The sequence below is a fragment of the Sorex araneus genome, chromosome 5 (genome assembly GCF_027595985.1).
Source record: "Sorex araneus isolate mSorAra2 chromosome 5, mSorAra2.pri, whole genome shotgun sequence".
In the NCBI taxonomy this organism is placed as follows: domain Eukaryota; kingdom Metazoa; phylum Chordata; class Mammalia; order Eulipotyphla; family Soricidae; genus Sorex; species Sorex araneus.
In genome coordinates, this window is record NC_073306.1 from 192,634,962 (window position 1) to 192,649,488 (window position 14,527).

At 39.1% G+C, this 14,527-nt stretch overlaps 1 protein-coding gene across 1 annotated transcript in view; it reads right to left on the reverse strand.

Moving 5' to 3' along the window:
- Positions 1 to 2,871: 2,871 nt before the first annotated feature.
- UBA6 (ubiquitin like modifier activating enzyme 6) overlaps positions 2,872 to 14,527 on the reverse strand; it is a 76,288-nt gene continuing 64,632 nt past the window's right edge. The window contains exons 29-33 of the mRNA XM_055139718.1: positions 14,149 to 14,342; positions 11,708 to 11,835; positions 9,757 to 9,844; positions 9,427 to 9,521; positions 2,872 to 5,089 (exon numbers count right to left, since the gene is read on the reverse strand). Coding sequence (XP_054995693.1) covers positions 4,954 to 5,089; positions 9,427 to 9,521; positions 9,757 to 9,844; positions 11,708 to 11,835; positions 14,149 to 14,342 — 641 coding nt within the window. The 3' untranslated portion in view covers positions 2,872 to 4,953. The remainder of the gene's footprint in view (positions 5,090 to 9,426; positions 9,522 to 9,756; positions 9,845 to 11,707; positions 11,836 to 14,148; positions 14,343 to 14,527) is intronic.

The following is a 14,527-nucleotide window of genomic DNA, read 5'->3' on the forward strand; positions in this document are numbered from 1 at the left end:
TCTATGCTACCGATGTATCAAGACAAGGGTTTAATGGCTCCAGGGTGAAATACAACAACCTTCACACACTTTGCTCTAAGAAAATTTTTCTGATCACTTTTAGCAGATTTTTCATAACAAGCAATACTTGTATCACTTGTCTTCCTGTTGATCTTCAGTTTGCTCGAGTGGGCGCCAGTAACAGCTCCATCTGTCCCTGTCGCATGCTAGTGTAGCCCAATGATACCTGCTTGCACCAGGAACAGTAAGAACTTCAAACCGTTTGTTCAGGGTTTTGACGAAGAAGCATGACCATCTCGTTGGTGGGTGGCCACGTGGTCTTTTGATGTTCCGTGGAATCCAGTTGGTAACAGATCTAGTCCAGTGGGCATCTCTGAATCGCATTATGTGTCCAGCCCATCTGATTTTTGATGTCTTGGCTAATGAGATAGCGTCCCTGATTCTTGACCGTCGACGGATCAAGATTGGAACTCCGGATTCCTTCTCTCACTTGAGTAAGAAGTGATACTACTAGCAAGCTCTTTTGAGTCCTCCTTGGGATATCCAAATAGCGTTCTTATCCTGTTTGCATAGGACCCAGGTCTCTGAGGCGTACGTTAGTGCAGAAAGAACGGTGGAATTGAAAAGATGTGCCCAGAGTCGAAGGCCCTTCATCCTCTTAACCACTTCTTCGACAAACTTGAAGATGTTCCATGCCGCTCTCTTCCTCCTGTGCACTTCTGGTGCCGAGTCGGTCCTCATGTTGAGTTCTTGACCCAGGTACACATAGCTGCTGCATTCGGAGATGTTTGTTTGAGAGCAAATGGAGGATCAGGGGCTAGTTTGTTTTTCATAAGCATTGTCTTGTTGAGGTTCAGCTGCAGTGCGACCTTTCCACACTTGTGGTCAAAGTCGGCCAGCATTTGTGCCGCTTGGCTAATGTTTGGCGTTATGAAAAAATGTCATCAGCGAAGTGGAGGTGGTGGAGTTGCCGACCATCTATCTTCACTCCCATTCTAGTCGTCACATGATGTTCTCGAGGGTGGCACTGAAGAGTTCCGGTGAAATGGCCAAAGTCCTCTCTTTACGTCAATGATCACTTCCTTGTAGAATGGTGAGATCCTGGTGGTGAATCTGTAATACAGCTCAAAGAGGATCTTGATGTACTGAGTTTGAATGCCCTGTTTGGCTAGGGCTTCGATGACTGCTTCAGTCTCAATACAAGCAATACAAAATAAATTATTTAGATCCTGCTTTGGGGGTCAGGGCGTAAACATTGGAAATATGGTGGTGGAAAGGTATAATGGTGGTGGGACTGGTGTTGGAATAGCAAATGTAATAAATACAATTTAAGAAAAAACCCGAAAAACTCTCACAAGGTAATATATCTACCTCATGAAAGTCTTCATGACATGGGCCAGAGAAAAAATACTTCAAAGTCACACACAAAAAAATAACAAAATAAAAAGTGATGTTTCTTAATATCTAACTAACAAGTAATTTACAGTCAACAGAAATAACTAGTATATTAATACTGAAGTAGGTTACATAACTATTGTGAAGAATACAGTATAGCTATAGGCATGGATGAATCTACCTAGAATAAAAGCAGCAACAGCTGTAAAATACAACATGGCTTCATTTACATAAGGTTCAAAGATTCACAAAGCTAACTGTATTGTTTAGGTAACATTACAAATAAAAACAATCATGTTTATCACAAAAGATAGGGTAGTGGCAAACTGCCAGAGGTTATGTGTAAATAAACTGGTGTGACTAAAAAGTGTCTATTACGAGAAGTTCTTTTGAGTTGCTGTTAATATATTATTAATTTGAAAGGTGCTTATACAAGTAGTTATTATAATGATTCTTTAAACTTTCCATTTATATTTTATGTTCTTTTGAATATAGAAAATGAAGTGATGATACAGAAGAGAAAAAGAATACACATAAATTATTCACGGCTCACTTCTAATCCCAAAGATCTCAACTCTCTTTTTTTCACTTTGCTAAAAGTATTAAGGTTTGGGGCTGGAAAGGTAGTAGAGGGTAATGTGTTTGCCCTGCATGTGGCAGACCTGGGTTTGATCCCTGGTATTACACATCGTCCCCGAGCACCACTGGGAACAATTCCCAAGTGCAGAGCCAGGAGTAATTTCTGGGTATGATCCAAAACAATTCATAACAAATTCGTGGAGGAATTTGTTATGAAACTTTGGAGAAACCCCCAAAGTGCTAAGGTCGGGGCTGAAGGCGACAGCAGGAAGGTTAGGATGACTGCCTACCACGCAGCCGCAGCCCTGGTTTGTATCCCACTCTGCACACAGTCCCTGAGCACCTCCACCCGAGGGCCACTCTGCGTGTGCATCCCACCTTTCCAAAGCTCAGGAGAATTTATAGGTCAAGAGACCCTAATCAATAATTAGGCAGAGACTATTTTCCTCAGGAATAGAGGACAAGCTTCTTTGTCTTCATTTGAGTAATTATACAATAGAAAATAGCGAGCTGTATGAACACTGGTTGAACCGTTTCATGCTTTTTCATTGGGACAACCAGGGAGTGCCATGACAGACAAAACATAAAAACAAGGATACACACCCTACTGAGATGATTTAGACCAGCTTACGGACAGTAATGGAACTTCCTTGAACAGGCCTGCATTTTAGAAATCCCCGGTCAAGACTTATCACACCTTCTCGGTGTTATGTGTGACTGACCACATCACTTACCCCAATAGTTTCAGCACAATTTCCAGGAATCAAAGTATACTGATATAATCTCTACACATTGCAGCTCATGTACTATACAGTTGCAAAATTTCAAATTTGGCAACACAAAACAAACATTCACATAGAACAAATAGCAAAATCAGAATCTTTAGAGTCAATAATATAACAAAATATTGTCAAATTTTTAATGTATTTTTAATAAGTAAAAAATTACTAAGCAGTACCGTATAAAATTGACTTTTGCACCTGATATTTCAATCACTAACAGCGATCTCATGATGGTACAGAAATAAAATAGATAAAAACAATATCATTAACTTTATCCTGCTTTTCCAGCTTAGCAGAACTAAGAGAAGTTAACAGCAATACTCACTATTTACAAAAAAAAAAAAACAAAGACAAATGGTTTCAAGTTTAATCACAAAACGAATAAAGTCCTTGTTATTTTGTTTATTTGCTAAAGCACTGATCTCTATAAATAAGAATTGATAGCGGATTCTAAATTTACTTCTAAAGACATCATAATTTAGGTCAAATAGAAACACTATTAGAGCAGAGTTGAGGACTATGTTATATAGCTCAAAACAGAGAGAAAGTAGAAAAAAAAGACTTCTTACCAAAAAAGTCCTTTTATTACTTCTAACCTCTAGAGTTCCAAATCAGAGCACTGGTATTCTTAAATTCAATATTAATATTTAAATGTAACAATTTAATTTGCAATATGCATGATGACGGGAGAACATTTAGTGAACAAAAAGTATTTTCAAAGGTGGCCATTTACTATAAATTCATCCTGTTTACTTCTCACCTTCCAAAGCGGATTACCCTTTAGTCATACAAATTAATCCTCTACATATATATGTACACATATATTTCTCCACTTTTATGATGACACTTTTACAAAATATGTCAACATAGCTAGCTGGCTGATAAAGTAAGTTAAAATATCTGTAAATAAACAAAGAAAATTCTAGTCAAGTGTATAAAAAGACACCAAAAATGGATTAATACTGAGATTTTTAACTTACAAAGTTCCTACTAATTGTCTGAAAGCAAAGCAGAAAAGCAGCTCTAAGAAAACAATTTACTGTCTTATATAATGCCAATTGCTTTTGCTGTATGTATTCACTGAGTTTGCAGTGCTGAGAACACAGTTACTTATAAATATTTGCTATAGTTTTAACTTGGAGACAGAAGGTTTCTATTAATAAAGACCTAAATGTTTCTTACATACTTTTTTGTCACTTTCTGGGAATGCAGAATTAATGCTTCCCTTTCAAATGAAATACCAAAAAATATGTATTTTTCCATTAGATTGCAGGAAAATAATCAAGACTCAGCTAGTGATTGTTTTAAATTTCTAGATTTTATCAATTCTAGGGATATAACCTATACAAAATCTCTTGGTTTAACATACTATGACAATAAGGTTTAGCGTTCCAAATAAATAAACCAGCCATATCAGAAGGCAGACAGAAGAATAAAATGATCAGCTGCATTTATCTGTTCACATTAACGGATTCTCTAAAGTCAGCAGTCAGAACCCATACAATACTGTTGATATTTAGTCCAAGTGGATATGTCCATCGACTTCCTGCTTACAACACTGATGCTATTAACAAAGACCCTGATTTAGGGGAAGACAGTGATGCAACAAACTCTGTTTAAAGCTTAAGGGGCAACTATAACTGTGGAACTTGATGTCTACTTTTCATCCACTGCTACCACCCCTTCTCTTTCAGCTGGTATAAAATTCAAAGTCGAATCACGACAAGAACAAGTTGCCAAGCAATATTTGTATAGACAAGTGGGCTTCAAATATTAAAGAAAGATAAAATTCAGAAAACAGAATTCACTATTTAGAAAATTGCTTTTACAATTTTCAAGTCTCTTGATATTTTCTCACTTCTGTTAAGGGAATATATATATATATATCTTTTTCTTTTTATTTAGAGAGGTCAAGATACAAATTAAGCATTATTACATGGCATTCCAGTTCAAAGTTGCTTGCGACCATATTCTTGTGTGATGCACCAGACAAGTGTATACTATGCTCCAAAAATATTACAACTCTGCTCGAAAATGTTTCATAACTCTTCATTGTAGTTTTCTGTGGATATTTCCCTTACATTAAGGCTTCATCAAAGAGAAATCCATGGTGTTATGAGATGATTTCCTTTAGCTTTGCTGAATTATGCAATCTCGTCCAAAAATCAATCCTGAAGAAACTTTAAGACAACTTCTGTTAATCAGTGTCATAACTAAAGTAGTATCTTACTGGAGGTCCAGGTAAATCTTCATCTCCATCAGTGTCTGGGGCAAATGACACAGTAAGATCCACATATTTCTTTTCAGTAGAAGGCTTCACAAGTTTATGCATTCTAACAACAATAACAAAAAAAGGACAGATAAATTCAGATGATAGGTAGAATTTGGATGTATTTTATAAAATGCTAACCAGAAAACCTGCATTTGTATCTAAATATGACAACTTAAATCTGATCTGCTTTAATACATGTTTTTTAATCAAAGATCTAAACTCAAGACACACATTTCCTGATGGTGAATCAATATGGAATACTGCTGGCTGTAATAAATACAGAATATTTATTAAAAGACCAAAAACAAACAAAAAAAAGCACAAAGTTGGAAAAATAGCAATAACACTAAAAACAATGCCAAGCTACAAAACAACCCCCTTTAAGTCCCCAGTGTAAGCAATGCTTTTAAAATGAGAATACTCCTATACTCCCTGAATAGTTCACAGGTATCAAACTCCGCTTAGGCACTTCACTGTAAAAAATAAAATGGAACACACCTTAAAGTCTTTTTAAAATTGCCCTTCTTTCTCTTTGAGAGCACTGCTCTCAATGGGCACTGCTCCTACATAAGAAGCAGGTGCCGGCGGCTCACACCTGGCTCAGACAGTCTTTAAACATCAGCTAGATGCATCAGAGGAAAATAATTTTTTAAGTGCTGTTTTTCTCTTTTATTTCATGTGTATCCTAGTTATTAAAAAATCTACTTCCATTTTTCATGTCAATTTGGTCGAATCACATTACTATCTACACACTCCAGACACTGTTGCATTAGCTTCAAGCACGTTGTCTCTAGTTTGCTCCAGCCCCAAATCTACTTGTTTGCCAGAATTATCTTATGATGTAAATATGCTATTCTGTCAAATCACGTTACCTACTGTGTGTGCAAAAAATGAACACAAAACTCGAGGCGCTCTCTCACTGCCTGCGTTCGGTGGTCTTGCGCTGCTTCCCCCACCCTGGATGGCAGATGGCAACGGGCAGACAAAAGAGGAAACGAGGTGCAGGCTGGTTGTTGATCAGTTGCAATTTATTCCAATCTCATCTCCATTCTCCTCTACCCTTCTCTTTCCGAGTCTCCTTGATCCTCCCCCTATTCTGCTCCATCCTCCTTGATTCTCCTTAATCCTTCTCCCCCTGCCCTTTTCTTACAGCCTAAATTATATTCCCCAATCATGGGGGATGGGGTAACAATTACAATAGGTGTGGTCATACAAACAACGATGCAAAGTCCTTCTTTCAGGGGAAGCCTCTCCTAGGACAAATTCAAATTCAGCAAATGGCCCATCTAACGGCCAAATACCACCTAGAGGTGCACTTCTCCTTTCCTTAGTCCAACAACCATTTAAACATTCATCTTAGTTCTACTTAATATATTAATCATTTTGTATGGACACAGTAAGAGATACATTAAGCTTATAGGGTGACTTTCCTGAGGAGATCTTGCTATAGATCTCAGGCTACAATGCTCAGGAAAGATTAATCTTTCTTAACCCTAGCAGGGTCCTAATCCCGTTGCTACTCTTTGGATCATGAAAGAATTTGTCCATGACCATCCGTGCTCTTAACTTACAGTTAAGTATTATGGCTCATTTCGATGCCAGGGTAGCTCACAGCTTGCCCTGCGTCCATTCAGTCCCTCATTGGAACCCTGCTTTTGGGGTGCTAGAACTAAGGGCAACTGAGGCTTAAGTTGAGAAAACAGATGCCCAGGAGGGAATATTATTTGGAATCAATTAACTTCCAGGTTACAAAAGCATGGCATTAACTGTCTTCCTGTGTCAATACAAAAAGGACATCGCGCTGAAGTAACTATGCAAATGACGTAAGGAGAAGAGAAAAGCAGTATTTCATTTACAAATACAAATCCAGTATTCTAGAAGGATCTGATCTTATAGTCAACAGAGTCTTATTTGGGAATAAAGGTGACTGACCAGTTGGGAAAGCAGACCAGAGAAGAGGTTACAGATAATCACAGAGGAATGGGAATGTCTCGGGAATACTGTGGATGGGTGTAATCCAATAAATCTAAGTTTCCTTGCAGCCAGGGAGAAAGGACATACCAATGTTAAACCTAAAATGTTTAGAGCTATATTCCAATGAACACAGAGGAATAAGAGTACCCCAGGAGCACTGTGATGGGTGTAACCCAATAAACCTAAGTTCCCTGTAGCCAGGGAGAAAGGACAAACCAATGTTATTCTATAATCTATCACGAATCCTGATTACCTGTCAAGTTCTGAATTATGTAATTTATTTAATCCATTTTACAAAGTTTTTTTTTTCTATTTAGCTCTCAATTTGAGTTAGTATGCATACTCTAAAAAACTTCATTATATTAGTTATTCTATTGCTTTTTAAGTTTACTGAATACTTTTAGTCTCAATAGATTGTGGACTCTTGAATGCAAGGACTGTCTGATAGATACAAGATGACAAAATATTAAGAGTATCACTGAGACTCCCACTTGTCAGCACATGGCTTGTCCAAACTACTATTTCAGTGCTTAAAAGTTATGGGCTGAATTATTACTATTTGCTGACAAAAAAAGTTTCAAGAGGGATCAATAAGTCACTCAATGTGACAAAATAAGAGCTGAACTACTTGTGAACTCATGTCTATCTGAAGCCAAGCTTGTCCAGAATTTTGTGGGGAATGTTCCAATAGATAGCTGCTGAAGTGAACAGTAAAACAAAAGAAAGATTTATTCACAAAATCTATCATGCTGGAGGTTTAAAATTTGACCGACTTTTATAAAGCGTTTATGGTGAACTGCTGCACCATTTAAAAAACCTTACTAACTGGGGGAATTTGGTCTTTCAAAGCACAGATAATCAAGATGGGATTCAATAATTGATCTTATTGACAATCATATTTAAAGTTTACTTATGTTCAAGTACCTATTATATATTCTTTATTCGTGACATTCTTTTTTTTTTTGAGGAGGTAACACATTAATTGTGCACAGGGCATCCTTCTGGTGATGGTAGGGATCAAACTGGGGTCTGCCACATATAAAGCAAACACCTTAACCCCCAGACTATCTCTCTAGCTCCACACCAATCATCTTGATGCTGCTCTGGAGATTTTGAGATAGATATGCAAGTGAAGAGATTTAACAAAATTTTGCCCTTATGAAACTTAGATTTTAGCGGCAGAAAAGATAAAATAAACAGCTACTATAAGTAAGACATAAAGTAGTTTTAAGACAGTGCTAAGTGTTATGAACAATAGAGAAACAGAAGAGCAAAGAGGACTGGGAATGCTAAGCTGGGCAGTGGACAAGATGTATCCAGCAGGGCTCATGAATACCTCTTGACTATATGAGATGTAAGCTTAGCCAGGTTACCTTCTCAGAAAGAGTTACAAGCAAAGAGTTACAGTGAAGACTCCATGATGGAGAACTAGAGTTTTGGAGAAAAAAAACGTAAGGAGGCTAGTATAGCTGGAGTACAGTGAAAAAAGTGAAGAGAACTGGGAATTAAATCACTAAGGGCCATTATGCCATTTTATTAGGAGAGAACGTGACAGGGAAAGGGAATACCTTGACTATTCAATATAATCTTGCAATACCACTTTCTTCTACTCTTTTCTCCAATTGGCTTAGTTGTGTTATGCAAAGAATCTAAGGAGGATAGGGACTTCAGTTTCTTCAATGCTATATCCCTAAATCTGATAAAAGTCCCCCAAACAGAGCCAAAGAGACAGTCCAACTGTTAGTGCTTGTCATGCACACAGCTAACCTGGGTTCATGGTCCCGGGAGCACCATCAGGAGTGATCCCTAAGCAGAGTCCGAGCACTGACAGACATAGCCCCCAAATAAAAAATATCCAGAGCACAGCACACATTTTTAAAGGAAAGTTTGTTTAATAAATGAACAAAAGTAATGATTTGGTATTTATTTTATACTTCAATTTCATAACTCCTGTCATAACGGATTTTCTAGTAAGAGAGAGATCTTTCTTTGTGGGGGGAGGAGGGCTGCACACCCAGAGTGCTTAGGGCTTACTCCTGGCTCTGTACCCAAGATTTACTCCTGGCGGCCTTGGGGAACTGTATGAGGTTTGAGGGATCAAGTGGGGTCAGCTGCAGCATGCAAGGCAAGCACCCCACTTGATGTACTATCGCTCCAGCCCCGAGACTCATTACTTTTATGTGGGGTGTTCAACACATTAGGGTTCTATGCTTATTTTTTCCTGGAAAGCTGACCGAACTATGATATAGTCACAGGAATACTGTAATGTATTCTGAATTAACGTGTTGATATTGGTAGGTTCACATTATTAATGCCATTAGACAAGAGTGAATCATATTTATAACCTAGATATTGAATTTCACAACATGTCTTAAGTTTGTCTTATCTTCTGTATATCTTTTGCCTATAATATTCAATACTCACGTTAGCTTCAATCTTTTTGCATGTCCAGGCATTATAGGAACATAAAGCATTTTGACTCCCTGTACCACCATTGTTGGCTCAATTCCATATTTCTCCTATAATAATAATTGAAAAAAAAAAAACCTCAGTGCTCCAAACAAACACAAAATACTGGCTGTCAAATTTTTTTTAAATGTTTACTCTTTGAGATTTATTTTTTGGGGGTTGGGGTTGACAATATTTTAAAACCAGTAAAAAAAGAGAAAATTCCAATTGATGTATATAAAAACCTCTAATAAAGTTATATAAACGACAAATTTGAAGTTATAAAGAAACAAGTACATGTCTTACTTTGACTGCATTTATAAAATCCAAAAGGGTGAAGTCTTCTTTTCCATGTATAGTCCACCTGTCCCAAATTGTAAATGATATTCCATTTCTGTTGTAGAAAAAATATGCAAAGAGAGAAAAATATCTTAATTTTCTCCTGTCTATTTAAGCTTGCTTTACTCGGACTACTCCCAGATTATTATTCAGGGGGTTACTCTCACCAGTGCGGGGCGACCATGCAGTGTCAGGGGACAAACACCAGTCTCCCACATGCAAACCACAAACCCCAGCACTTTGAGCTCTCTCCAGAGCTGATTATCTTCCCCTGGCCTCTAACATCCCAAGGGCAGATTATTTGTGGTTACAGAAATTAACATGGAGAAAAAGGGGAAAACACAATTTCAAAATATTTCATAATCTATAATCTCCTTGTCACATCACCTGGGTAATCACTTTTACAAGTCCCTAGTGCCCCTTCTGGTGGTGTCTCACTATCTCATCATATGTTAGTATGTCTTCTAAGAGCTCTGACTTGAGTTGAGGGGACATAACCCCCAGAGTTTTGGGCCAAGAGCTCTGGGTTTGGGAGTGTGTATGCGACGTGGGGATTGAACTGGATTCAAGTGTGTGTAAGGCAAGTGCTCTACCCCTGTTCTATCTCTCAGGCCCCAGAGTTCTAATTAACCAATTCAAATTTGTGAGGGTCATACTTTTGTGCGAGTCACATTGAGGCCCTAGGGACCACTTCTACCCCATTTTGGCAGGATGAAGCCCACAGTCTTGCACATGCAATGGTTTCTAACACTTGTGCCATACTCTTGGCTTGGTCCTTCATAACATTTTCTAAGTGGACGTTACATTTCCTTATTATTAAGTTCTTTGGTTGTTCCTGGTGCTCCAGGGTTATTCCTGACTCTTCACTCAGGGTTCATTCCTAGCAGTGCTCAGAGGACCATAAAGGATGCCAGGGATCAAACCCAGGTTGGCTGCGTGCAAGGCAAGCGCCTTACCTGCTGTACTATTTCTCCAGCCCTTGGTTGTTCCAATCTTTGTCTATGACAAAGCCAGAATGAACTGTCTTTCACATATCATTCCAGATGATGAGTACAAGCTTATCTTCAAAGCAACAGTGCTACATTTCTCCTTTTTGAAAGGCCAGACTATCTTATTTTTTGTTTTTGAGCTACACTTGGTGACACTTGGGGCTTATTCTTGGCTCTGTGCTTAAGGATCACTCTTGGCAGACATGAGCAATGATATGGGATGCTGGAGATTGAACCTGAGTCAGCTGCATATAAGGACAAGGCCTTACTCACTGTTCTACCTTTCTGACCTCTGATTACACTATTTTAAACTCTAATCAGTAATCTTTTTTTTTTTTTCCTTTTTGGGTTACACCCAGCAATGCACAGGTGTTACTCCTGGCTCATGCACTCAGGAATTACTCCTGGCGGTGCTCGGGGGACCATATGGGATGCTGGGAATCGAACCCAGGTCAGCCATGTGCAACGCAAATGCCCTACCTGCTGTGCTATCACTCTAGCCCTCTAATCAGTAATCTATGAATACACTGTCACAGCTGGCCAAGACAAATGTTCAATTTTAGATTACCAACAATCTGAAAAGTAAAGCTCTAAGCAGGAAAACTGCTTTACTTTGTCACATTATTTGGGGGCGTAGGATCGAAATCTTATGATCCACTGCTCAGACTACTAGGAGTACATTCTCCTTTACTGGGTAAATAAAAACGGGTGAGATTATAAGAAAGCAAAATCTCAAATAGTGTGGTCGGTAAGTTTGTGCCATTTTTGGCTACTCTAGTCAAAAATGCTTTATGAAGATTAGATTTTGAACTGGTTTTGAAGCGATGTCAGTATTTACATAAAGAAAGATGTAAAGCTAGCATTTTTCCCTTTTAGAAGTGACTCTTGTTTCATTTCTCATTAAGCGAGAAAAATATATTTATACATACCTGATTTCAGTTTTTTTCACTTCCGATGTCTCTGTAAACACCATAACTGGAATGGCTAAGTTAAGGAAACAATTTTTGTAGGTTTCAAATGGATAGCCACCTGCAACTTTGATCAACTCCAGCGCAACCTAGAGAAAAGAAGGCAGCCTGATCACAGTAAGAGCAGAAAACTTTTTGACTTTAGTGGCATATATCTAACATTCCTGAATTCTTAAAACAAAGGTTATGATTAAGAAGATTATTGCGTACAAGAAAAAAACCCATACTTATAGGGCGGTTTTCCTGAGGACATCTTGCTATAGATCTCAGACTACAGTGCTCAGGAGAGATTAATCTTTCTTAACCCTAGCAGGGTCTTAATCCTGTTGCTACTCTTTGGATCATGAAAGAATTTGTCCATGACTATGCTCTGAACTTACAATTAAGTATTATGGCACTTGGCCTGGCTCATTTCGATGCCAGGGTAGCTCACAGCTTGCCCTGTGTCCATTCAGTCCCTCATCGGAACCCTGCTTTTGGGGTGCTAGGAACTAAGGGAAACTGAGGCTTAAGTTGAGAAAATGCACCTGTTTGAGCTCAGGGCTGACTCCCAGCTCTTTATTCAGACATCAGTACTCTTGGTGGTGCTGCCGGGGCTTGAACCAGTGTCTACAGCATGCAAGTGAAGAGCCTGAACCCTTGGACTATTCTTTCGGCTCAAGAACTTATTATTATTATTATTTCTTAAATACTAAAATGTTTTTGATTTTCCACTTTATACTTTGTATAAAGTAAATCAAGATTGCTGCATTTTCTCAGTATCTTGAAACTTTAAATTATAAGATCAACAGGTGTAGGATAACATTGGTTTGTCCTTTCTCCCTTGCCAAAGGGAGCTTAGGTTTACTGGGTTACAACCATCACAGTGCTCCCAAGTCACTCCCATTCCTCTGTGCTTATCTGTAACTTCTCTGTGCTCTCTTTCCCAACCAGTTAATCACCTTTCCTCCTTAATCAGACTCTGTTAACTTGTAAGGTCAGATCCTTCTAAGGACAGTGAACTTGTATTGTAAGTTAAATATTGCCTTTCTCCTCTCCTTATGTCTTTTGAATAGTTTACTTTAAAATAATGTCCTTTTTGTATAGACATAGCAAGACAGTTAATATTATGTTTTTATAACTTTATGAGTTAATTGGCTCCGAATAATATTCATTCCCGGACATCTGCTTTCTCAACTTAAGCCTCAGTTTCCCTTAGTTCCTAGCACCCCAAAAGCAGAGTTCCGATGAGGGACTGAATGGACCCAGGGCAAGCTGTGAGCTACCCTGGTATCAAAATGGGCCAGGCCAAAGTGCCATGATACTTAACTATAAGTTAAGAGCATCGTCATAGACAAATGCTGTCATGATTCAATGACATGCTAGGGATCCCTACTAGGGGATCATCATCATCATCATCGTGCTGATTGTTGATTTTCTCGAGCGGTCTCAGTAACATCTCCATTTATCCTAGCCCTGAGATTTTAGAAGCCTCTCTTTACTCGTTCTTCCCAACAGTGCCACACTGGAGACACTTTTAGGGTCAGGGGAATGAGACCCATCATTGTTACTGGTTTTGGCATATGAATACACCACGGGGAGCTTGCCAGGCTCTCCCATGTGGGTTAGGAAAGACTAATCTAGCCTGAGCACTGTAGTCTGAGATCGATAGGGAGATGGCCCCAGGAGAGCAATCCTATAAGCTTAATGTATCTCTTACTGAGTCCATACAACAGGATTAATATTATGAATGTTTATATGTTTGTTGGAAAAGGAGAGGAGAAACACACACATGGGATTCCGCTCTTGGGCTCTTGGGCTCTTGGGTGGGTCGTCCTGAATGAGAATCTGTCCTAGAAGCAGCTTCCCCTGAGGGAAGGACTTTACCTCTGCTGACTGTATGACCACTCCTACGTGTAATTACTGTAATCCCCAATCCTTCATGCTCTGGAACTTAACTAAGGCTGTAAGAGTGGGCTGGGGGATGCAGAAGGAGAAGCAGGAAGCAGAAGCAGGAAGGAGAAGTATGAAGGAGCAGGACCCTAAAGGAGGATGAGGGGGATCAGGGAAAAGGGATCCAGGAGGAAGAAAATGGAGATGGGAATGGAATAAACTCCAGTGGGCACCAACCAGCCTGACCCTTGTTCTCTCCCAATGGACACCATCCAGCCTGGCCCTCGTTCTCTACCTCATTCGCCCATCGCCATCAGCTACCCTGGGGTGGGGGAAGTGGTGTGAGACCACTGAAGAGGGCAGTGAGAGAGAAAGAGCGGCCGCGGCCCCTCGTATTTTACTCTTTGAATACACAAATAGGTATCCCCTCATCTCCTAAGAAATCTCAGAAGCAGGCTGGAGGGGATACATCAGGGAAGACAAGAGAGAGATGAAGAAGCAGATGTCAGATCTGAGTATCATGAACTCACCAAGCCAGAAACTGCAGCGGTAGATGTTGCTATGGCGGGTATGATTTTACCAGCTATGCGCTTTGTCTTGAAACGGTCAGCAGGTTCAATGCTATACATTTTAGCACGGAGATTTGATGCAGCTGTGATAAAATCTATATGTCCATTCTGATCATCATCTTTCTCAAATGAAAGCACTGCCATCTGAAGATCACCTGTGACAATAACCAGAAAAGGTGTCCTAGTAAGTAGTGAAGGTTCTAATAGGTAAAACTGAATGTGAATTTATTACTTTTACAAATACAAGAAGAATCTAGAAAACTGAAGTTACTGATGGACATGAAAATGCTGAATTTAGTACCACTAAATTAGGTAAGTTTTTATATATAACCCCCCCCCC